The 25,466-nt window shown below is 42.6% G+C and overlaps 2 protein-coding genes across 15 annotated transcripts in view; one reads left to right on the top strand and one right to left on the bottom strand.

Moving 5' to 3' along the window:
* HEATR1 (HEAT repeat containing 1) overlaps positions 1 to 1,896 on the top strand; it is a 40,888-nt gene extending 38,992 nt beyond the window's left edge. Inside the window, exons 43-45 of the mRNA XM_068939222.1 lie at positions 187 to 345; positions 1,029 to 1,137; positions 1,663 to 1,896. Of these exons, the coding sequence (XP_068795323.1) occupies positions 187 to 345; positions 1,029 to 1,137; positions 1,663 to 1,751 (357 nt within the window). The 3' untranslated portion in view covers positions 1,752 to 1,896. The remainder of the gene's footprint in view (positions 1 to 186; positions 346 to 1,028; positions 1,138 to 1,662) is intronic.
* Positions 1,897 to 2,395: 499 nt separating this feature from the next.
* Positions 2,396 to 23,873, bottom strand: LGALS8 (galectin 8). 14 transcript variants are annotated; one of them, XM_068939223.1, is made up of 11 exons: positions 18,995 to 19,090; positions 16,479 to 16,616; positions 11,845 to 11,933; positions 10,900 to 11,110; positions 10,130 to 10,246; positions 9,355 to 9,444; positions 8,325 to 8,381; positions 8,220 to 8,246; positions 6,360 to 6,448; positions 4,151 to 4,316; positions 2,396 to 3,744 (listed from the first exon to the last, which is right to left on the bottom strand). In XM_068939223.1, the coding sequence occupies exons 2-11, from the start codon at positions 16,518 to 16,520 to the stop codon at positions 3,595 to 3,597; spliced, it is 1,038 nt and encodes a 345-aa protein (XP_068795324.1). In that variant the 5' UTR covers positions 16,521 to 16,616; positions 18,995 to 19,090; the 3' UTR covers positions 2,396 to 3,594. The 14 variants fall into 14 exon arrangements, with proteins under 14 accessions (XP_068795324.1, XP_068795325.1, XP_068795326.1 ...); XM_068939224.1 differs by having other exon boundaries at positions 16,479 to 16,633; positions 18,995 to 19,070; XM_068939225.1 differs by lacking the exon at positions 18,995 to 19,090 and adding an exon at positions 18,684 to 18,705.
* Positions 23,874 to 25,466: the final 1,593 nt, after the last annotated feature.

Genomic DNA, 25,466 nt, shown 5'->3' with positions numbered 1-25,466 from the left:
TTATCGTCTTTCTAAACTTGTACACTCCATGAGGCTCATATATGTTCTTGAGGTCTTGCAGACCCAGTGCCCTTTTACCAATGCTCTCCGACCTAACTCTTGAGTACTTTAAAGCCAATGCTAGAAGAATTTTTGGCAGGGTTTATTTGAGCTTGGACTTGTTTTAGGTGCTTTTTACTTCCACAGCTAGAAAATATGCTTGGAGGAGATGAGAAGTTCCAGGAAAGAGTGACAGCCCACCTGATACCATGCATAGCTCAGTTTTCAGTGGCAATGGCAGATGATTCTCTTTGGAAACCACTGAATTATCAGATCCTGCTGAAAATGAGACACACCTCTCCTAAGGTTAGGAACTCTGTTTGTTGTTGTTGTTGTTGTATTAGAATTTGTGAACAGTGCCCAGAAAAAGACCAAAGTGGATTAGCTAAATTGCTGCTAAAATACTAAACTAAAATATGGAAGCTGGACTATGCTGCTCCTAAGTTCTAGATGCAATGTATACACATTGCCTTCTGCTCTTAATGGAAGCAGTTAACTCTCCATACTACTTTTTAAAGACATGCCAGCTGTTTGAATAGGAGCTAACTTGTTCATATATGAAGAAAGGGGAGCTTTAGAGGGGGCCTCAGAGGACAGTTATTCATCAACCTTCAGCCCGTTTTTATATGGAATTTGGTCATGTCTCTCCTATTTGACAGGTTATAGGTATCAATGGGGAGCAGTTGGTTTGTTACTGTACTGAGTTAAGTTTTTCTACTACAGTGTAACAGACTGATAAGGTAAAGGGAAGTTAAGAGTGTTAGATCAAACAGCTTCTGGCAAAATGTTTCTTGTAGCCTATTTTTCCTTTGATAGTATCTTAGTCCAGATGTTGAAAAGATTTAAGTTAGTTTAAAACGAGAACCCTTCAGTAGAGAAAGATAATTTAGCATGTTTCAGGAGCTGAAGGAATCTTGGGAGTGGGAGGGGGCAGGCAAGAATCAAGGAAACAAGCAGCACTGTTCCTTACACAGGTTGTTTTGTTTTAGGTCCGGTTTGCTGCTCTGCTTGCTTTGCTAGAAGTTGCAGAAAAACTTAAGGAGAACTACCTGGTTCTGCTACCAGAATCTATTCCATTCTTAGCTGAGCTCATGGAAGGTAAATGTTATAAAGTGATCTTAGTGAAGGTAAACACGGGCCTGTGACCAACAAAGGATAAGGACAGCATAATTCAAAGATTCAGACAAGGCGATTGCTATAACTGTAAATCACTATGAATTAGAGTGTGGTTTGCCATATTAGTATGGCTTTTACTATGCAGAACACAAACTGAAATGGGTTGTATTGCATCCACCACATTCTTAAAATTCAGTTAAATTAAGGTAGCTTCTTCAATATTATAACCTATGCGGGTCTCTTGGGTTGCATGTTTTAAGTCAGTTTTAATTTGCTTAAGTTTTGAGTCAGTGTTCAAAAATAGTTGGCACTGACCTCATACCTGCTGTTTGAAGACAGTTCTGGCCTTGAAGAATGATCAGGTCTCCCTGTGGTAGCTTCGTAATCACTGTTTGAGCAGGGAGGTTGGACGAGATGATCTCCAGAGGTCCCTTCCAACCTAAACGATTCTGTGATTCTGTGTGATTCTGTTTTACTTACTTTTTCCTCTTTTAACTTGTTTTCTAGATGAATGTGAAGAAGTTGAACACCAGTGTCAGAAAACAATTCAGCAACTGGAAGTCATTTTGGGAGAACCACTCCAGAGCTACTTTTAAATTATCCCCTTTGTTTTCATCTTTTGTCTGTATCTTGTTAACTTCACACATGCAAGTGCTATAGGCAAACTGTCATTCTCATTTTTATCAGAGCTAAGATCTTAACTTTTTTAATAAAATATTGTAAGAATCTGGCTTTACCACATCTGGCTGGTTTGGGGAGTGGGTTTGTTTTTCTGCAAGCCGCTGACTTCCTACTCCAAGACTAAGAAACTGGAGTAAGCCATAAGCAAATTCTGATAGCTATGCACAGACACCATCCAAAGGTGCGAGACTCGCTGAATTCCACTGTGCTAGGGGCTGCAGACACTGTCCCTGTATAGGGGCTGCACTATGTCCTTGTATAGGAGCTGCTATGCTATGGTACTCACTGAAAGCATGCACTGCAGTCTTGAGAATATGCTTTTCTGTGCTTTTTGGAGAAGTGAAAAAAGCAAGCCCACACAGAAGATAGCGATGTTACAAAACAAAACAACGCAGGACTCACGTAAGTGCTTTAAGAGACTGCTCCCTATTAGATTATTTGCCTAAAGATCAACTTACTTAAACTAAACTGCATTTGACCAAAAAAATCTCACTCTTGCAGATACGGGAAGGACGAAACAAGACAAAATCTAGACAAAGAAGGATCATAGCTACTTAGCTACTCTTGAAGAAAACCATAGTTCACAAGTTTTATTTTCATTTACAGTTTTTATACATCAAAGCTAGTAGTTTATCATCTTTTCAGGTACATCTTATTCTTGAAACTGCTTCAGTCTTTTAGCAGGTATTAAGATATCTTAAACAGGAACATCTTTCAAGCATATACTGACAGACAGTAACTATTCTTAAAAAGTAACAGTATAAAAATTAAGACCGTTGCCAGTTGTAAGGAAAACTGAGTAGGAACAGCTTGTTTCAGAGAGATAGCATTTTAATACAAGAATCTGAAAAAGGATTCATTTTCTATTCCACTGATGGATATCCAAGTCTCACCTCAAATGAAACCATGCCTAGAGCACCTGCGTTCACACATTTTAAAATGAGATTGCTCAGGGAGTGAAGTAGATGTTTCTGAGTTCAACTCACTTAGGAGCCCTTTTCAGATCAAATACAGCATTTTCAGAAACTCATGACAAGATCAGAACTAGTGGTGGGTTTTTTTTTTTGCCTCATTTTGGAAAAATGAAAGCTACAAATGCTTCTACATGGTTGATTTAAGCCACTCACTTGTAGAGTTGCCACAACCGTGAATGTCAGAGAGGATACCAGTGCAGCAGCAGGCTAAGAAGTAGGATCAAATTCCTCCTTGCCTTTCCCAGGAACTGTTGGGTCAACAGGTTGCTTAATCTAGCCCTGGCAAAAAGGCTACAATCACTAACAAAAAATGGAAGCAGGAAACTACTTTTCATAATTCTATTTTAAATGACTAGGTAGTGGCCCATAAGCAGTAAATAAATAGTAATATTTTCAGATCCTATTTCAGTCTAATTGCTGCTTCACAGTAATGCATGTATGCTATTAAGGAATGACTAGTAATAGTTAAACATACAGAGTGCAGCTGTTAGGCACAGTATGATGCAGCATTTTTTTATTGCTGCATTCAGTAACAGAGGAGATCTATATGAGCAGATAATTACTTATCTTGCCAGGATACTGTAAACTAGGGGAAGATTTAATTTCAGAGTTAGCTAGCAGTTCTGGTACTCGCCTGAACCGGAGCAGCAGATACAGAAGCCCGAATAGATAAAGACAGGCTCAGGAAGAGTCAGCACCAGTTTGTTCTTGACAAGGAAGAAATAAGTGTCAGTAGAATAAGTAAGTTTACTTCTTTCTTTTAGTACCGATTGATTGAAAGCAACTACCAGCTCCTCACATCTAGCAATTGCACATCTCCTGTGACTTCCAGCAGGTTGATCTTTTCAAGCTGTTTAAAGCGATGCTTGTACTCCAGAGTGTGTACACCATTAATCGCAACTTTGAACTGATGGACATCACAGAAAATTATCAGCTGAAAGGAAGAAGAAGAACAGTCAAGTTTTACATTCAGTTAAACAAACTGACTTTTTCAGACAAAAACCACCTGATGATCAAGCTTGGACTCAAGCAAGCCCTGGTTCCGTTCTAAAAAAAATCCTTCCATGTGAAAGAAACATCAGACGAAGTGGGACTTTAATGAAAAAGTCAGTTAAACTTACTCCTGAGCACAGCTTGAATTACTTGCAGCTATTTAAAAAAAGATCCAGGAGAGATGGCTCTCATGAAATCTTTGCTTCCTGTGGTCCCACTTAGTCCTAAGCTTTCAGGAATGGCAGTTTTGTAATTCTGTATTAATTAGTGGCATGACTTTTAAGCCCCAATGCAAACTATTTTTGTGCAGAATTGCAAGTATGATGCTACATTTCAGTTAATCTTACCTCAAAGTACATCCCTGGACTGAAAGGGAAATTGGCAACTTCCTTTTCTTCTTCTCCCCAGCTGTCATGGAGGTAAGAGTTTCTTACAAAAACTTTAGTCTTCATTCGCGGATTCAGATGTAATGCAATGTCCGTTGAGTCACTTGATTTCAGGTTTACAGAAAAGCTGGAAGACATTTTTTAAGTAAGTAAGTAAGTTTGTTATACCAAGACTTTATAAATGTGATGCACTAATCCATGCTGTCTACCAAGCCTTTAACTGATACTCGAACTGTTCTGGAACCAGGACTGCGCTTATCAAAGAACCAAGCAGGCAGTCACACCATGCAACTGCCTCCTTTGCACAGAAGCTTTTGCTGGAGGTGGCAAACATAGGATATGACCCTGCTAGATCTGCTTTCTTACTAACAACTTCCTGTTCATGCCTCAGCAATCTAGGGGAAAGGAAGAGCAACGAGGCACTGAGCAAAGCTGACGGAGTGCAGTCAGTGCTGACTAGGAAGCAGTGTTCTCACAGGAACATACCATGCTACACACTCCACCATCTCTTTCCCTTAACAAGGGCAGGCAATGGAGAGTGGGAGGCTTTGTTTTATGGAAGGGACATTTTAGTCTTTCTGCTAGCAAACTGGTTCAGCCGTGTAAGGAAAGGTTTGAGGATTCTCTCTGTGCATTTAAGAATGGTGGGAGACCATTCATACAAAACAGTACTTTGTAGGTACAGTAGCTCTGCCCAGGCTGACACATCCTGTAATCCCTGACCTGTCCACTGCACTGGATTCCTAACAGGGAACCTCCAGAGAAGCATGGTCAGAGGAAAGAATGAGCCAAATTTAGAGAAGTGGTTTAGCCTCTGGCAAAGGCCCCATTGAGTCTGAAGAAACACTTCTCTCCCAGATTAACTCCAGCTGTCAGGTTGTTCCCCTCCTCCGGGGAAGCCTAGGAGAACCGCTTACAGTCCACAGGGCAACTGCGATGTTTTGAAGCTATTAATATCTTTCTTGCTGAGACCTAGGAACACACACAGCTGCGTCAACTGAGAGAAAGACTTTAAACAGTTTACAAACTCCACGCAAATCTGTCAAATGCAAAGAGCAGACAACCGACTGTGCTTTAACTAACCCCTAACAGCCTCTTCATGCATATAAGCAGTAGAGAGAGCGCTTTAAACATGCTAATAAGCTTTTCAAACAAAAACACACAAATGCTACTACTTGAGTATTAAAAAATCTTGTCCAATTTCAAGTCCGTTCAAGCTTTATTGATGAGATTTCTAGACTTGGAGTTAAAATTATTACTAGAGCCTAAAGTGTGTACAGCTGCTGGGAAGATCCAAGTGTGTTCTGAGGAAGCAGGACTGCAAGGCATACACAGAGAACGAATAAAGAGCACACCTCTCAATCTGCACTAACTGCTTCATTTTTAGGCATGTTTCTGCAGTCAAAGACATCCTTCAAGCAAAAGGCATGCTGGAGCAGACATTTACCTAGCTCTGTTTTGACTGTGTTGTGCTCCCCTCCCCTGTCCCCCTTTTTTTAAAAAAAAATCAGGCTGATAAGGAATGACAGATTGCAAAGAAGGCACCTTACTTGCTACGAAAATGATAGCTCCTACTCCCCCCACCAGCTTTTAGCACTCAGTTGTTGTCAGTTAAGCACCTTCATGCTTCCATTCCTCATGTCCCTGAGGGGACATTCCTAGATGCATTCAGAGAAACCTTGTTAACATGCAGCATTTGAGTACGCCAACAACCCATCTCATTCAATGACTCACTTATATTCAGTCTACTTCTGCCAATTTCCTTGCTTTTGCATCTCTTTAGGATAAAAGCCACCCTTGTATCGCATGTGTGCACACTCACATGCCTTGCACAATGCAAATCCAAAACAGATGCACATGATCCTGTGGCGAATTCAGATTTAGTTAAGGAAAAAAACAAAACAAAACAAAACACAAAACAAAATCAGGTTTTATCTTCACTTTTCACAATGAAGCTGGTCTTTAAGTCATCTCTGAAGTTGTATCCCGCACTTCAGTTTCAGATGATTCCAGACGCAAAATTGCAAGTCATTAAGGATATACTGAGGCAATCGAAAAAGCCTATTTGTTCTCAAGAGTAGCTTAGTTAAGGGCAAGGGTAGGGTTTTTTGTTTTTTTTTTTAAAAAAAAAACAAAACCCCCCACACACCACCAACCCTCAGTAACTTACCTATTTGGGTTTTTGTTCACTTCTCCTTTAATAGCAACTGTGTGTCCTGGACGAAGCGCGGAATCGAGTCTGCCAACATAAGGAACTCCCTAGAAGTACAACCAGTCATAATCTTGAATGCAGCTTACTTTTTCAGTACACAAGCTGGACTTCACTATGGCAGGAAGAAGTCTGACCTATAATTACACATCTGCACCCACAGCTAAAGTTATTCCTACCAATACGTTCCAGGATGCTAACACGGTGGTAAAGCTATACTGACACAAACACATCAATGTTCACTTTTCTTCCCCTAGATCTAGAACCTTGAGTTCAAAATACACATGATCCACAGCTACTTCTGCCATCACTAATGGTGGAGAGGGAAAAATTAGGAAGATGTCTGTGCTGCACTGGGGAAAAGCAACAACAAATGCCTTAATCCAGGGACAGGACCCTTCTAAACACTGAAAAAGCCAGTATCAACAAACCCCAGATTTGATCTGTCACACAGATACTCCAGCAGAGTTTGACACATTTGAGAAGCATCAGCTGATTGAGACAAACTACTACAATAAGCATGAAACTGTGCACTGATTTAGGTTTGTAAAACAGTTATTTGGACACAAACACCTGTGCACAAACACACCAACCTCTTTTCTCTGAAAGCTTCAGTTATGCTTCAGAAGAGTAAGACTCACGATAAGTTTGTAGTCCCAGAGTTGCCTAAATACTAGAATACTAGAAGTAAGGTCCCTGAGTATTCAGTGCTCCAGGCACCAGTTCATAATGATAGATATTGCACGTATTTTTAGTGTTTTGTTTTGTTTTTTTTTTAATTATGCTATTTTGGTCAGGGAGCAAGCAGGGCAGAGATTTTTAGCCTATTTTTTTTAACCCACCATTTGCAAATCACAGTATTATCTATTATTTGGTTTTAGAGGATTGAAGGAAGTAGAGCTTCAACTGACAAGGCAACCAAAATCACGGCCCTCAATGCAACTCTGGCTTCTCCATAAACTATTTATATGCATTCCTGGCTTCTAACCTCTCTTCAGTTTGAGGGAGGTCCTGACTCAAGCCTGGCTACTACATGCTGGATACTGACCACCTGTACAGCTTTTTGCAAAAAAAGATGAGCACTCACTTCGTCTGGGCTCCATGCTGGCTGGGTGCAAGTTCTAACCCTAAGGTGCAACGTTTGCCTCCAGCCTTCTGAAGTGTATATTTACAGTAGGCACAGATCTGTCAGCAAGAGGAAGATGGAGCCGGACAGGTTTGAACATTAAATTGTGGATAAACAGGATGAAATTTTCACTCAGGTATTAAAATTTAGTATCTTCTAACTGGAGGTTGAAATGGTGGCTGCAGATTTGTCCAAATATGAATATCACACAAATACCGTATTTGGCGCTTCTAAGTTTAACAGCCTGACTTACTAAGTCCTATACATAAAAGTGTTGGCGATATTAAACATATTAAGATAAGGCAATTCAGCCTCAGTGTGTCTGCAAAATACTTTTAACACAAGCTTGTTTTGCAAGCATTTCCCAAAGTTGAACAAATGGAGTTATGCTTATCTGAGCAACTCTTTTCGCGTTATTTGTTCCTAAATCTTTAGGTACCTCACCTTTTATTCCTCTGTGTATGGCTGTGGATGCCGTGTTTATCCTTTTTCTGCATGCTTTAAGGAATAGCCTTACTTTGACTAGCAAGTGGAAAAGATGACTGCTGTCTATAAAGCCTCACTGATGTTCATCTCCCAGAAGGTTCTCAATTCCCTTGTTCTGTGCATGTTTTTTCTTGAGAAACTGAGACATTTTCATTCCCCTCCCCCTTTTAACTCTTCACATTTGCTATACGTCTATGTGAGACACTTACGAAGCGTGAACCATCTGGCGTTTCCCCCTACAAAAGAAAAACAAATATTAACTAGGTTATCAGAAAACAGGAAAATTCATTTAACCTTTATAAAAATATACGTACATTTTCTGTGTTTATCTTTGTTATTCCTACAGACGATGGCTGAGCGCCTTGTAAAGACTGCAGAAAAAGAGATATTTAGAGAGCATTGCTAACAGAACTCTAACATAAGATTGTTTTAGAAACGTATGTGGATCTGTGAAGCTTTGAAAGGTGAAACGTTAACATGAGAACGTAGGATTAGGGTCAAGAAAAGATGGCCAAACCCCCATAAACCAAGGAAATGTCCTGAAGATCAATTAGTGAAGCCACACTGAGATTTCTAAAGACGACCTCATTGCAGTTTGCATCCTTATTCAACAATCAGAGCACCACCTGTTAACCCCTTAGCACCTGAGGGTACCCACTCAGCTTTCCTTACAGGGGTAGGAATACCAGGAGGGCTGGTCCATCCAGAGATGGGATCCCAGAGGAGCCCTGAGATTCCAGGCATCCCAGTCCCTCCCTAGTGCATATCACGTGAACCATGTGTGGCAGTGCACACACACAGATTCTGGCCTAGCCTTGGCAAATTGCATCTTTGGCTAGTTTATTTCAGTACAACCCTCTCTCTTCTTCCTGAGAGGAGTATGCTAGAAGGAAAAGTAAAAAGGAAACAACAACCCTCTCCCTTCATCTCTTCCCCAAAGGACACATGATCAGCACCACAGACTAAAACAACACTCCTTTGTTTTGTCCTTAGGGCAGAAACCAACCTCTAGCACTTCCTTGCCCCCCAAGCTCCTCTTAAAATCAGTCCTCCAAGACTGGGATTTAAACAGCTTTAAATTACCAATATGCTGGCAACATGCCCAAGGCCAAGTGAGGAGGCCCAAACAAAGAATCGGTACATATGGTTTACGATGGATCAGCAGCTGGACATATCTTTAAAGCTCAGGCTCAAATCATCACTATTCCTTCAATATAGTTATTAGTCTGCTGATCTGAGTTACACCTGATGTTTGGCAGCAAGAGACCTAAGCTTTGCCCACACTGAAGGGAGGCTGGGGCAGAAAAGACAGAGTATTACAGAGGAGTAAGTATGCTGCCTCACTGAGTGGAAGGAAGGAAGGAGGGATGGAGGGACAAGGTGATCATCCATCTTCTGTATCTCCCTGGAAATTACCATCTTCTGCTTCAGATCCTGAAGTGTCACCATTCCAGAGTAGAAGGGGAAAAGCACAGGAAAGAGCCAGATGTTCAGTTCCTTACCATTGGTTTACTTTCTCCAGCAGACCTTACAACAGAGCTCAGAAGCAGCCCAGCATTGCTTGCATTTCAAATTCTTTGCAGTTTGGTCTGAGTGCAAGTCAAACCATAAAACCTTCCCCTTAGAAAGAACACTGCCCATCCCCCCCATCTGACAAATATGCACATATTTCTAGTTATCGCTTCATTCAACAATTCAGTCATTTTTTGTTGGGGGAAAAAAAAAAGGGTTCTGCACGCAAGTGGTTCCAGTTGTGGCTAAATACAGACACTTGGAATCACTGAATTCTACGAGAGTTCATTTTGGAGCTTCCAAAATATTTGAAAAGTCTAGTTCACCCCCCCCCCCCCAAATTCTGCATCCAGTCCATTTTCATACCATCTGTCCTGTTAACTTTGTAAGCTGTAGGCTTCATCACCCTTTCCCCTTCAACCTCAAGGCTAAAATGGGAAGGCAATTCCAGCTGTTCATATGTTAAACTGCGGAGGAAGATTCCCCAGTATTGAAGTTGGACTGTGAACTGCTTTTGTTACTTCCGTTTCACCATAAATCCTATTCTGTACCTTTACAAGTTAAAGAACAACAACAAACCAAGGAGTCCGTTATCTGTATAACTTACATTAGAAATAAAATCTATACTTTTGATCCGCACTTTGCCATATATCCCAAGAGTATCTATTCTTTCAAGGCTAATTCTGTGGTTGTACAGCAGCAAGTGCTTCTCATTTACAGTCACCTAAAGAGACAAGAAACGAAACAGGAAAGTCCCGTTAAACATACATTACACCATTCGAGTGTCAAATTATCTGCAAGCATCTCCATTCTATGCTGCTTTGGTACAAAGGCAGGAAGTGTTTCAGAAGATTCAGAGCAACTAAGTCCAGCTCATCCATGAGTCACCCTCTCTCTTTCCATTGTGAGGGAGATTTGACTATACTAAAGGTTGCATTTCCCTTCTTTTGATTCCATCACCCAATCGCTCGCCAATATGGTGTTACCAATCTGACAGAATCTATGTTATTGCACTCTAACAGAAAAAGACAAATGCACCTCAAATTGCCTTCTCCAAGAGAAGGACCCAGTTTACTGTAAGGTCTGCCCTTTGCACATACAAAGGGCAAGGTAGAGTCATTAGCCACGGCAGAAAGTTATTTGCCTACTCAGGCAACTTTGAAGGAAATCATGCAAAGGGAGAGGTCTGGTTTACTTCACACCTCTTTAAAGAGGTTTCTAAGCTTCTCTGTAATTAGACTGTACGTACGTAACAGAGAAATCAAGGCTTATAATTATTTTGTACATACACAAGATATCTCTGTATGTTAGCCCAACAACTGGCTAAAGGGAAAAAGAAAGAAAATAACAACCACAAGAACTACAGCCTAAGCTCACCTGGAACTTATCCTTCAAAACCATGATGATGATTTCAAATGACTTCCCCTTTTGAAAGGGCATCTCATAAGTGATCTCCTCCCAGCCCCATTTTTCTTTCTCCAGTGTGTTGCAAACAACACAACCAGATCTTTTGAAGCGAGGGTTGAAATGAAAGGCCACATCAGCACGAGGTTTTATGCTACTGCCACACTGGAAATCCACCTGGAATCTAAACATAAACAGCCAAGACAAACCACACTGAGCTCTAGCTCTAGAAATCGCCTTTGAGTTTAATACATAAAAGCACTTTGCGTTTTACTGTTGAACCTCAGAACAGGCAGACACCGAGAGTGTTGTTGGATAAGAAGAAACAAATCTTTGTTTAATGCCTATGCATCTCCAAAGTGTTCTCCTGTGATTCACTGCAATACATTGAAAAATTTAAGCATTTACTTAAGCTCATCCTTCACATCATCTGAGCGTCTCATTGTGCTCATCACCTTCCCTCCCATCACGTTCCTAGGTAAAATAACCAAAGTCAGAAATGAACTCTGGGCCAAGTCAGGGAACAGAACTTCCATGCTGTGCCGTAAACAGTAGAGTTCACATTGCCTCTTCCCACTTGTAAGACAACTCCGTCAAGCAACACATTTGATTCCCAGCTGAGAATCTCTTCAAAAAAGCAGATATATGCCATGAAGGGGGTGGGAGGGGGTACAGTCAGAGAGCAGGCAAAGCAAAAAGAGACAAGAGAGGATCAGCAGAATGCAAGAAGCAGTTCATGTTCCAATTCTCATCATGAAGTTTTCATTAACCCCTCAAGCCTGTAGTCACTGTCGTGCTATCACAAGGATTTAGAATAAGTCTTTATTTGAAATCGTAGGTAAGACCCTAGAAATACTTTCATTCATTATATGTTTGCTCACACGATTACACAGTGCACAGCAAAACCACAGCCATTACCTGTCTGCATCATCAGGAACACTCCCATGTATTACAACCAGCTGTCCAGGAACAAGGCCACCAAGAATTGTCCCAACATACGGAATGATCTAGAAGAAAGGGGGGGAAAAATTCAAAATAAAATTTTGGGATCAAGGCAAACAAACAAAATAAATAGTTTTTAAAATAATATTCTAATACTTAATTTTGTGGCACTCTAGCCCATTAAAGGAAAGACAACTAGCATTTCATTTAAAAGAAACACAGAAGAGCATTAAGCATCTGCCTCAATGAGAAAGAAAATCCCAGTGGATTTTTATGTATGGAAATCAAGTTTTTCATGTAAAATTAAAACTTACAGCTTCCATTCTTGGCCTTCAAACGAAGAGTGGCAACATTTTATTGTCTCACTTTTAAGAAAGTTTGAAGATATGCATCAAATTAGGTCATTTCCAAGGGCTGACTATTTGGTGGCAGCAGAAGGCAAACTATCCCGCTCCTTCACAACCCTTCTGACACCAGACCACACCAGCTGCCTTTCTGCCTGTTCTTGCTCCCTTTGGAAAACAGTAATGGGAAGAGAAGAGAAGCAACGACGGCAGTGTGTCATCTTAGTAAAAACTGCAGAAGCACAGGAAAATACCTCATCCTAATGAACTGCAAGGTGCACTGAAACAGCCACATTCAGGAATCTCAGTCATAATGGTATCTGCAATTTGCAGTCTGTCTCAGAGCAACAGCCTTGCATATTTTCTCTTCCTTATTAATAGCTGGAGAAGGTAACACATACATTACGCTAAACTGAAAAGGCAACATGGTAGGAGTTGTTAAGCCATATGAGGAGACATGTCAGTTTAAAAAAAAAAAAAAAAAAACCAACACCTGCAACATGGCTAAATATGGCAAAGCCTCAGACATGCAGACAGACATATCACCTTGACCACCTCCTGGAGCACCAAGCATTTCACGTAGGGAGAGGCAGCACTATAAGAGAAAACCACGGAGGCTGCGAGGAAACTGTTCGGGAAGGACAGCTGTATGTCTGCATCTCACCAGGTGAGATTTACATTGAAAAAGAAAGTGAGTGGTAGCAAGTGTTACATTTGCTCTGGTTAACAGACAAATTTCTGCTCAGGTTTCTTTTGCTCGAAAAATATATGAACTATGGAACTGTGTGTAAGATCTTAGAATATCTTTGAAATGAAACATCAATTGTAAACAAGAGTTCCAAAAAATTAACAATGAAAAATGAACAGATAGGAAACTCTATTCTTGAATAGAGTATTTTACCATAAAGGGGAAAGTTGTGATTTTTTTTTTAATATACATATATAGCATCATGGAAAACAGGAAGGTATTTGATAACACTACATTTGCAAAGAGGAGAGGGGAAGTAACAACAACTAAATCGAGAGTTTTGTGTTAATAGCTCTCTGCTCACTTCTGCCAATAGATTCACATCCTTTCCTGCCCTCTCTCCCCTTCTCTTCCCAGCCACCCACAATTTGCACAAAACCTAGCATACAGTCAACTGCTACATCAAGCAAAACAGATTCAAAGAACTTACTTCTCAAGTAAAGAAGCTTACAACTGGTTAAGTTGTTCAAAGTCTCATGTATTTTACTGGCTTAAGTATGCACAGTTAGAAGAGGGGCAAGATGTGAAAAAAAGTATTAAAAGTGAACATCTAATATCTTCAGTTGCTTGCAACTGCCCTAAGTCTTCATACTTTATCAGCAAAAACAGCTCCAAATACCTTCAGGTAGACTCCTACCAGCATTTTACAAACAAAGCACCTCAGGAAAACAAAACAAACACAGATAGAAAGGGAACAGGGACTGTTCCTATTAAAAAGTTTATTCCATTTAGCTCATTCCCGTTTGCAGGGAAACTTTTCCTTAGTACAGGCAAAAGAGGACATTAACCACATGCAACAAGACCATATTGTATAGCCAATGTATTGTATAGGTGTCACTTGAGGACCACCCCTATGAAAAGATCATTTTTAGTCATCTGGTAGTCTTCCCTAGTGAATGAATAAAAAGGCAGAAATCTCTTTGCCCGCTGGTAGTGTAGCAGCTTGGTTCCCCGATAAATAAGCTGTACACAGGAGGCTCACAGTTTTATTTGAAGAATAAAAAAAAGCATCCTGATTATTTGCTGTACTTAACACCGCTTCAACACACTACTCCTGAGTGGTTTGGAACTCTGAGTATTGCAGTAGGGTAAGAAATAGCTGGTTCAGTCTCCAAAGATGAACCAATGAAAAACAGATAGACACAGGCCAGGGACGCTGGCCCTAGACTACTCTAGTGGGTCAAAGTTACTCACCCCTGGAGGAGCTGTGGCAAAAAACTTCTTCACACCCGAAAAGGATGCATTTATCCAAAAGCAAAGAAGGTTGCTCCCTCAAGTCCTCAGAAGTTCAGGCATGGAATGTGAACGGACATTATTCAGCATTGCCCAAGCGTAATACTACAGACTTAATGAGGTTTTGTCATCATAGAACACACATGTAATTTCCTTATGTCTTAAGGCTTTGTGAGGGGGTGGTGGCGGAATTCCTCATCCATTAAGAAGCGAGGCTTGTGACATCAAACGGTCCATCATCATCCCAGCTTTCTTCTAAACTTCCGAGAATTACCTTTGAATCTCTTTGGCTAATATTAACCAAGGTTGAGAGGTCTCAAAGATAAAGTTACTGCTAATGTCTGCCAATTTTTATAAAACAAGAGGACAATTTATAGCCTTACTGAGGAAGGGGCTGTGATAACACAGCTTTTATCTAGCTCACTGGGTAGCAGGGAGCTGCCCCCTCAGGAGGGGCATAACACTTCTTGCCAGACAGGCTGAGTAAAGGGCATAAGGAGGAAAGTAGGATTTTTTTGGACAGTTCAAAACAGTATGGTAGCGAAGAAATATGACACAGACTCAAACGTACAAGAGAGCTCTTAAGTTCTACTGCTCATGGAACAATTCACTTAAACAACGAAAACTTCACAGCATGCCTCCCTCCATCCCTGCTAAGTTTTATCTGGTGGTATAGACATACCTATACCATATAGCTACACAAAGATCAATAGCAAGCCTGAACCCATAGTTCAATGAAGGTCACACATACAATAGCTCAAGCAGTCTATCACTGACTGAACCAGCTAGTTGGAGAGATTTTTTGCAAACAGCAAAGCAGTGAGATCAAACCTGAAGTCTGAACAATCAGGTCTCATTTGGGGTTTGCTCTCACAGATGCCATCTGCTTTGCATTTGATATGAGGGTATCATGAACCCTCCCTACTTCTTTCCCTTCAGCAGCTTCACGTGGCAATCACAGAACAGCTGGAAGGCACCTCTGGAGTACAATACTCTGCTCAAAGCAGACTGAGCTAGTCTATTGCTAGAGCAGGTTGCTCAGGGCCTTGTCTTGAGCCTGTCCTGAAGCCACTGGCATGTTCTTTCCCCAGTCCCAAATCCTCACTCTTATTCCCACCCTAAGCTCTTGACCGCTAAGCCCTAGTTTTACCCCTCTGTATTCTCCAGCCTGGTCTTGTCACCCATCATACTCAGTCTCCTGGCAGCCATTGAGTTTTGCTACAGTCTTTCACTCTTTCTTACACAGAGAATTTGTCCTAAACACCTCCTAATCCATCTCTTCACACCTGCTCTCCTCCCACACCCAAACTAGGTTCCAATACCCCCAGTCTTTCACCCTCCCTTTTCTTTTGCAATTCAGGCCTTCCAGCCATCTCCACACAGCTTTTGCCTCCTCTCCTACCTGGGTTCTTGTCAAAAAATAAGGTTGAAGCTCCTTCCCCATCACCTCTCCAGTCCAATAGATATGGGAGCCCTGCGCAGGCATGCCCTCCTATACACTCCATACAGATTCTTCAGAGACTTTAATGTTATAGAAATGTTTTAGCATGGAATGTTAAAAATATTATTTTCTGCAGGCTCAAAAACTTACTCTTCTAAAGAGACAACAAGACATACGTGTCCAGCTCATCCCTTTAGCCTCATGCCAATATCAAGCAACTGTCCCAGAGCATGAGAATGCTCAAGCTTTTCAGAGAAAGTCTCACCAACTCTAAACTTGTCTAATAACATCCTGTCAACTCCTCTCTCTGCAACAGCTGAACTGCTGTAGCTCAAGTTTTCCACAAAACAAGATTTAGTGCAAGACAAGACATCAACTATGGATAAAGATTCCAAGTTTAATTTTTTCAGACTGAAGTTATAAGCACCAGAAAACAATCTTGAGAGCTGAGAGACACCACCCATGTTTATAGAGAAATAGGACTGAAAATACTGCTTATCATATTTTCACCGCTGTTCCAACACATTCTGCAAGAATGCCAGACATTCACACAAGCTGTGTATGAAAAAGCATTATCCTCCAAGGCTGAGACAGCTTCCTTCCTGTTTTGGAGGTATTAAGCCTTAAGTCTTAATTTGTTTACAGGACAAATTCCAAGCACCATCAACTCCCAGCACCACCTGTAAGTTCTTCTCAAATACTTGAGCAACGCAAAGAGTTCTTGGTAACACTCATCACTGTGCAAACAGCATGAACGCTTTACTAATTATTGACATAAAACTCAGTATTGACAGCAAAATCCCATCTCCCAGGGGAGAAGCTGTTTACATGACAGGACAGTTACCGGGTTATTGATTGTCTTCTGTGGCTCATCCGAGGACATCATCTTCCCTCCTCCAGTTTAAGTCTGTCAGTTCTGTGTGACCTCCTGTTGAACTGTGCTTAGAAGTCTCACTGGTCAGGCAGCACCAAAGCAGTGATCCTTTCAAAAAGCCAAAGCTTTTAATTAGAAAGAAGAAAAGTGAAACTACATGAAACAAAGTGAAACCCTTCAGAGCATCCTGTCAAACAGCACAAGAAACAATGCAAACACCCTTCCCTTCTTTCTAAGGAATTTGCTGGAGTTTTGTGATACGAAAATTAAAAGCTTGGTTAAATAAGAAACACACTACCCTAGTAAGGGACAGTGCACACATCCACATGCAATTTTATCAGCAGCTTCCTGAGGGGATTATGTATGCTGAGACAGAATGCCGCACCACAGTATCAAATCGTCATTGTACAGGAAACACTGATGACTCAGAGCCCCTTTAGCTGAGCCTCAATAACTCTCTATTTGCACCTGACCCCTGCCAGCAAACAGGGAAAAGATACCCAGTACAAAACACAGTTTTTCAAGGTAAACAGCCATTTTGTTTCTTTCACAACTTTAGGTCCTATTCCCAAAGTTCTCATGGGAGACAAGCCCTGGAGGTAGAACTTCTTCCTTTTTCCAGTTCTAGCTTACATAAAGTTAAGAGACGCTAGCCAAAGGAAGCAAAGGGTGTTTTCCATTTCTTCCTTCAACATACACAGTCCTTGGCCTCCACAAATAACTACAGGAGTTTGTAAGACGTGCATTAAATGCACAGCACTAATAAGGAATGAAACAACAGCTAGTGGGTATATCTAGCTACACTGTAAGTTCTTTAGCAAATTCCCTAAAGAAAGTGACCACAATTCAGTGCTCAACTTCAAAACTACTAGGCAATTATTTCTTGCACGTTCTGGAGAGACACCTTAAGATAGCATGCAAACTATGGGGGGAAAAGAGAGGCATAGAGGGAGTAAAACAAATGAGACCGTCGTCATGCAACAGTAATGCTAGAACTCATAGCAACATTTCAACATTTAACAAAATGAAAAATCAAACGAACAACAACACACAATCAAGACTCAGTGACCTGCTCCACAAAGACCTGAGATTAACCTTCTGCAATGATTCAACAATGCAGTGGCCCCTAGCAGCATCCAGTTTATCGTGTAGGGGATTAAGGTCGGGAGGGTATTAATTCACCTACCTAAGTCCTAACATGCAATTCATAGAACATAAGATGCTGCACGATCAACCTAGACTGTATAACTATTTTGAGCCTCTCATGGGATACCACCACCAATTCGCAAACAGAGCATGTGAAGACAGGCAAGTTTCAGTATCTTCATGCTAAAAATGGGGAAGCCAATGCCAAAGCAAGCAACACTTCTGGCCATAGCATGGGAAAGTCTAATAGCAGATCCAGAAAGGAAGCCCAAATTTACAGTTCAGCGTCCAGCAGCCTACCAACTGAACTTCCCCTGGTCTGCAATACCAACCTAGACCTCATTTGAAGGGGGATCCTGCAACGGAACCAGCTCTAGAACTTGGTTGCATATGCCCAAACTTAAGCCCACCATTGACAGCTTTCACAGATCAGGTGGTACTAGGGCAAAGTGATGATGTTTTATTTGCTTGTATTAAAAAAGGAGGCCACAACAACGAGGGAGCGCTGTACTCTGGGCACTATTTGACTGAACCCAGGAAGAGATGGGTCTGCAACTGCAAGGTTTAGCTGTGTTCTTTTATCAGAACAATTACTGCAAGTAAACATTATGCCAAGTCCTAAAACCACAACATTATACAGGCAGGGTTTTCTAACGATATTTTTAGAATTAAAAAGAAATATACATATATACGTGTGTGTGTACACACACACACATACATATATATATATATATATATATGTATACCTTTTCCTATTAATTCACAAATGACAAAGTCTCATCCAAAAGAAGCAGGAAGACAGGAAGGCCTACCATCAGCTACGACATTATCACTTTCTGACACACAGAAAACATCTCTTGCAAGGCAAAAAACAAAAAACAAAAAAAAGTCAAAATTAGGACAGAATTTATAATTAAGGCCAGACTTTGTATCAAGGCAAACAAGGTTTCCACAAGAAGCATAAGCAAGAAACTTCCTGGATATTCTTAGGCAACTAGAGTTTAAAAAAAAAAAAAAAAACACACACACCAGCATATCCCCTCTGGCTGTAAATCCAACGCTATAACATGCTTTAAAAAAAAAAGAAGAGTAAAAGCAAACAAAAAACCCTACAGGAGTATAGTTTCACCCAGAACTACAATACTAAAGCTTAATAAAGCCCCAAACGACCCCCGAAGCACTCGCGTCTCCGCAGAACGCGCCCCTCGCCTCGGCGCCCGCAGCCCAGGCAGAAACCCCTCCAGGCAGAGGCAAAAGCAGCGGGAGAGGAATTATCGTTATTATTTTTAACCCCCGGGCTCCCCCTAAAGGGAAGCCGCCAGCGTCCGCCTTCAACTTACCTCCGTCACTCGCACCGCCGTCCTGAGGCCGGGCCGCGCCGCGCAGCCGCTGCCATTGCCCCCGCCCCGCCCCAACGGCTCCTCCCCCGCGCGCCGCTGTTCCCGTTGCGGCGTCACCGCGCACGGCCCCTCCCCCCCCCCCCCCCCCCCCCCCCCCGCGGTGCCCCCTCAGAGCCGGTTGTGGCTGAGCGGCCGTTGCTGTCCCTTCTCTTCCCGAAGGCTGATGGCCGGCCGGGCCCCTCGGGAGCACCGTTTGTTTCAAGGGAGGGTAGCCGCCTTCCTCCGCTTAGTCATCCCTTGTCCGCCGGCCGTCTCCCGCCGCTTTAGTTTTCATCAAAGCACGTAGGTTTCCACCTGAGACTTAGCTCTGTTGGGGCGAGAAGCGGACTCGAAACGACGGCGGAAATACTTTGCAGACCCCTTTCGAACAGCCCAGCCTTCTGTAACTAACCTAAACATCTTCCCGCCTGGAAAATGGAGACACTTTCTGAGAAAAGGCCCTAAACCACATCACAAGTCAAAATATTCAAAGATCGCGATGTTCTTAGTTTAGTTTTAAAAAGCTGAACTTATTGAGATGATAAGAGACTTAGACGGGTCAGACATCCATCCCACTCCTGTGAGCTTGCTTTATGCCCTGAAACAGCAAGCTGTGCACCCAGCTGCTTAAAGGAACCATGCTGCTTCCTTTAGCCCGTTTCTTCCCCTTGACCAACAGGATTTTATTTTGGAAATAAAGAGCATTAACAACAGTGTTTTGCACAAGCACTGTCCATCCTTCCTCCTACTTTTTTCTGGCTGCACAGATTAATAAGGATCCTGGTAGATCTTTTTGTAGAAGGGTAGCCTGGGGCGCAGAATGGGATTCAGCAACGACAGAATAGCAGCAACTTGGCTAACGGGAGTAACGCTTTCTTGTGTAGGCATGCGGGTTATATTTGTCAGAAGTCAAATTCTTTCACATGAGATCCTATGTAAGCTTTTACTGCTTTCAGAGTGGCTGGGATGAGAGCAATGACAGAGATTCTGTGTTTACAGGGAGGAAAAAAGAGGGCAATCATCAGAGAAAGGAAAACTAGGTTGAAGCATGAATTCAGCAAGAGCGCCAAAAAGACAAGTTACAAAACCTGCGTTCTTCTGTTAAATATCCACAGAATCCTGACAACAGATTCTTTACAAACCGGAATTATTACAAAGCTCTTTCTAAGGCAAAGAAATGGAAGAGATGGAAAAAATAGCTTGCCTCCAAGGCAAAGAAATGGAAGAGATGGAAAAAATAGCTTGCCTCCAAAGTATATCCATCCAGAAAAACTGCAAATCCCCCAGCAAGTGGCAAAATCACACAGTAGCTAACATTTTTGCAGCACACAGACGGAATATTGCATAGAACTAGATTATTCCAGTTTTGCTTTCCTCTTTTGTTTGCCAAAGTCCACAAGTTTCCACCACTCAACTGATTAGGAAATGTCACTTAATTTTGAACTTTTTACTCTAATTCCTGGTAAGGTTTGATTCCCACAACGTATGTCTGTCTATAAAAAGGTGTTCTTGGCTTCACAGCTGACACATAGTCTCTTCCCAGAATGACATAAGCACTAAAAGCTTAGTTGAACATCAGTGTGCAACATCAATGTTAAATCAAGAGACACACAAAAGAAAGTGGCCTAGTCTGGCATAATCATGTTGCCTCACACTTCCCACTCACAAGCAGGCAGGAAGGAACTTCTCACAGGAGACAAATGAACGAGCTCGACCATCCCAGCCTGAGCAGAGGAGCACACATTTTCCAGGCACTGTAGTAATAAGACCAAAAAGGTGAGGGACCTAGACCTTTCCTGAGTCTACTAAACCTTTAGTAGGTTGTAGTTAGCTCGTGAAGCTTGACCATGATGATGGAACTGCTATCTTCTTATGCATATCAACTTTTTGTCTTCTTGTACCTTTGTTTGATTATCATAGTTTTACAATGTAAAGTAAACATTTTCTCCTCCTCAAGTCTTGTCTAGTGACAGAGCTGACTGAATCAACACTTGGTACATCCACTGGCTATACTGAACCCATTATGCAAGCGAGGATTGGCAGATTCCAGCTGGTCATCCTCCAGTACGTTGTGGGTATCCCAGAAATCTTCAAAGGCTTTGAAGACCCTTCCTGTATGCAACACAACTGCAAAAAGACTTTTTCAGCTGAGCATTAGCTTAGGTGGCTTAGGGACAGGATAGTGATGACAGACCCCACAAGATTGAGGGGAAGATCATCACGGTCTCTCCCCTGCAAACACTGAACAGATAGGAGTTTTATTTCCCATCAACATTGATTTTTATTTGCAGGTTAGGAATCTGTTTTCTAAATCACTACTCTAAGAGATAGGTTCCTGCTTCTCTTTTCTAACTTTAGCACATACTCATGGCCTTTGCATGCTCTCTAGTTCTTGCATCTTTCCTTCTCTCACTGCCCATACGCAAAGATAGCTCAATTTTAGCAGCAGCCCTATTGCCACATCTGCCAGTGTGACAGAACAGAGCTACTTCTTGTTTATACCAAGCTCTCTGGAGTCTATGCAATACACTGTCAGTGTATATGGTAGTACTAAGTTTCTTTTTTGTAGGAAATAAGTGCTATGTTTTTCTTGCTTCCTTCCATCACTGTACCCCAGTTTCATGTGAGCAGAGAAACCTTCTAGCGCTGATCACACACAAACACACATCCACACCATAGTACTTCAGTAAGTTGTGGCAGGCTGGCAGATCAAGTGTGGGGAGTACCTTGACTGACAACTTGGGAATCACGTTAGGGGGAAGAGCAGGACATGGATTTGCATGCCAGACTTGAGGACTATGTCTAGACAACTAAATGGACCTAGGAATGTTCTCCAGTACTGAGGCCAACCAGCCCAGCCTGGCATCGTTCACTCCTTCTCACCCATGCACCGGCCTGTCCATAGCTGCTGGTTGTGGCACCCAGAGGGTTATCTGGAAATATTTGCAGACTCAGGTAGGCCACAGCCTTGATGCTAGAGACCTTGAGAAGCTGCCCTCCATGCAACAGGAGAGGAGGGGGAACCCCTTCCCATCTGCAGGTACCAAACTACGTGGGGTGTGGGTGGCACAAGCTCTGCAGTCTTGGATCATGCAACCACGTACTGACAAGCACAGGCGACACGCTTGCATCAGTAGGACCTGCCAAACCTCTGGGGCTCAAGCATTCAGCCTGCCAACTGCCACAAAGCAGACCGGAGACACAGACTGGAAGCCAGCTTGGCCAACACTGTGCACATCACCTTGCACATAAAGCTCGCGTAAGCTTTGCAAGGGCTCTGGCAAGTCATTTTGATAGTATTAATTGCAATAGGACCAGGAAACTCCAGCTCCTGCACACTGGGAGGGAGAGAAGTACAGAGACAAGAGAGGCTATCTGTGTTCATCTGGCTCAGGATCAGTTCCCCCACAGATGCTCCAGCAGTAATCCACTTAGCTTTACCTTTACACTACCTAAACAAAAACAAAACAAAACAAAACAGCTTCTCTCCTTCCCTCTGTACTCCTCATGCGGGCAGCCTTCAGCTGTGTGCCTGAACCTGCTCTCACTGTGTGCTTATGCAGAGACAAGCATCTTTTGCCACTTCTCCCCTATCTGCAGCCACAGCCTCTCCCCTGAAGAGCCGCAGGGCTGTTGTTCGGTATCGGCCCCCTCTTACTGAGCTCAGTGCTTTCTCTCCCTGATATCTCTTCAGTCTCCACCTTATGCACACAGACCGTTCTCTAAAAGACTTTCTGTCCTTCGCCAACACAGCTCATGAACACAGGTCACCACCTCTACCAGGGCTTGCTGGTGCTCTCTCTTCCTCCCTGTCACCACCTTGGTCTATGTCAGCTCTACAGTCCCCATCTCACCACAGAAATCCTCCAAAACTCCCCAGAACGGAAGGCCTCGACACTTGGCAATCCCATAAGGAGGCCTGCTCTGCAAAAAAGCACTTCAAACACCAGTCTGGGGGCACTGTGCCCCCACCCTCTACCATCACTTCCCCTAATGCAGTGAGCACACTGCCCTGGGACCCCTGCCACCACCAGCAGGAGAGCTTGCAGAGGGGGAGCAGGCCACACTGCCTGCTGCCAAACAGGTTTGTGTCTTTAAGAGCTGTGAACACTGTGCCCTGCTGGAAGCCCCAAATACTGGGGAAGCCCCTGTGGTGAGCCCCAACCCTCTGCTCCTTCCCTGGATCCATGGCCCATCTTATCCAAGGGTCTGGGTGGCACCTACCTTCCTCCCAGGATGCCAGCAGTAATGTGGATCTTCCCTCCCTGTTGTGCCAGACCCACGCAAACCCCAGGAAGCCCAGATTAGCCTGGCTGTGAGCTGGGGTGGTGCCAGGGAGCAGCCATCGCTTGGCAAGAGCTGATCCAAAAGGAAACAGTAACAACCTCTTGCCCTTGGGGTAGCTTCGGGACTGCTGAGAGCATCTTTCAGGGCTCTGCCTGTAAACCAGCCAAGTTCACTTTTATCGACTCTGCACGCTGGGTCCAGCAGCTTGATGCAGCTGTGGGGCTACGTGGCAGAACCTTGTTTTAGCTGTCTCTACCTGGGAGATGGGGAGGGCTGGCAGGGTTGTGCAGCACATACCTACTGCCACAGCACCACAAGCGTGGCAGAAACTGCCTCCGTTCTGAGAGCAACCAGGTGTAGCAGTCTCCAGCCATTGCTGCTTGAATCAGCTGCAGTTGCTGTGGGAACTGTCTGCTGGGGCAGTGACGGTTTCCTACCCCCTGCACGGCATATTCCCCAGCTTCCCCGAGCAAAACCCTTCACTTCCTTTATGCCTTGTGTTTCCTTTGTAAATCCTCCATTACAGGCTAACCTTGTCTCCTCCTAGCAAAGCAAGTATCCCTCATGACCAGACCTGACTGCAGTTTCCTAAGCTGATTGGGTCACTGTTGCTTACACTGTGTATCTGAAGTGCAGTCCCAGGAGCCGACCCCGTAGTTTCCCAGTGATGAGGAGTTTCTGAAACCTGGAAATCTTATTCCCACCCCTAAGGCAATGCTTTTACCCTCCCATGCCCTCAAAGGCTCACCTCCTCGAGAACTGTTTTCCCGGAAGGAAACCTAGGAATCAGACGGCAGTCAAGAAAAAAACATTTTAACCAAGTAATTTCTTGTCCAATTCCTTCATTCTTGGGAGAACACTGAGCAATAACAGAGCTTTATTTGAAGCTAAGTCCAATTTTGGCTGTTTTGAGGTAGTCAACAAATAGGACAATGAAGTCCCTAGATGATTTCTGGCTCATGACATGCTTTGCAGAAAACAGTGCACATGCCTATAGCAAAGTTGGAGTGGTATTCAGACACTCTTGTCACAGGACTATTTAAATAACTTAGCTAGGTGACAGCCAGTCTTCTTGTATTCCACAACTAATCAGCGTGTTAGGAGAGCTAAGCACAAAATAATAAACATACCACATCATACCTACTTGCTAGAATTCTTCTAATAGTTGCAAGATAGTTGCTTTAAGGTTACATCAGCTTAACTATATCAAATCTGAAGGATTCATACACAGAAAGGTATGATGAGAACATTTCCTTTGAGGAAAACTGCATAAAGTGACTATTTGATTAAACAGCTGCACAGCAGACTACTTGGAGAAAGATATCTTACTTAAGAGTCATACATGGAATTGAAAGAGTACCAAGAACTAATGTCTGTAATCAGATGACAGCAAAAAGCCTGCTATTAAACTGCTCTCCAGAATTTATTTGCTAATTTTAAAAGAGAATTTAAAAAAGGTCCTAGAGCCTGAACTACGAGTTAGTTTTCCTTTGAAAACTTTGGAACTATTTGGAACTATTGTTCCAAGACACTCCAGTTTAAAGAGTAAAAGATTTTGATAAACCCAGACCAACATAAGCATATGAAATCCTTTTCAGGATTAGAAAGCAACCTTAAAGCAGGTTTGAAAGTTCAGGTCAAACAACAGGGACAGGAGAGGTGCTGCAGGGTTGGAATGAAAAAGCAGTGATACCGGAAGGAAGAGCAGTAAGTGGAAGTATTTCTAGAGGAACTACAGAAAATAAAATTTTTCTACTCCTTCTGGCTCAAAGGTCTTCTACTTTTAAGAAGAAACAACTCAAAAGAAATAAACTAATTTGAAGTGTGCACCAGTTCTTTATTAAAGCAAAACAGCTGTTTGATTAACATGCTCATCACCTCTTTGAGGGCTGAGTCATAGGTAGTTCGTGACATTTGCAGGAAAATCCCTTCTTCAGCTTTCAAAACTAAAATGCCACTGATAATGACTCAGTCTGGCTGAGTAGCCTTGCACCACACTAAATTTATTTAGATAGCTTATAGACTGTGATCTTCCTGCTGATTTCACATGACAGTGCTATTTTTAACAACATTTACTGCTGACAGTTACAAAGGCAATCACAAAAATCTTCCTTTATTTCCATGGTCTGAGTACTAATTCAGGCTT

The sequence above is a fragment of the Struthio camelus genome, chromosome 3, assembly GCF_040807025.1.
Source record: "Struthio camelus isolate bStrCam1 chromosome 3, bStrCam1.hap1, whole genome shotgun sequence".
Classification (NCBI taxonomy): domain Eukaryota; kingdom Metazoa; phylum Chordata; class Aves; order Struthioniformes; family Struthionidae; genus Struthio; species Struthio camelus.
Note: the sequence above shows the minus strand (reverse complement) of the source record. Positions and strands in the feature narration are given on the sequence as shown.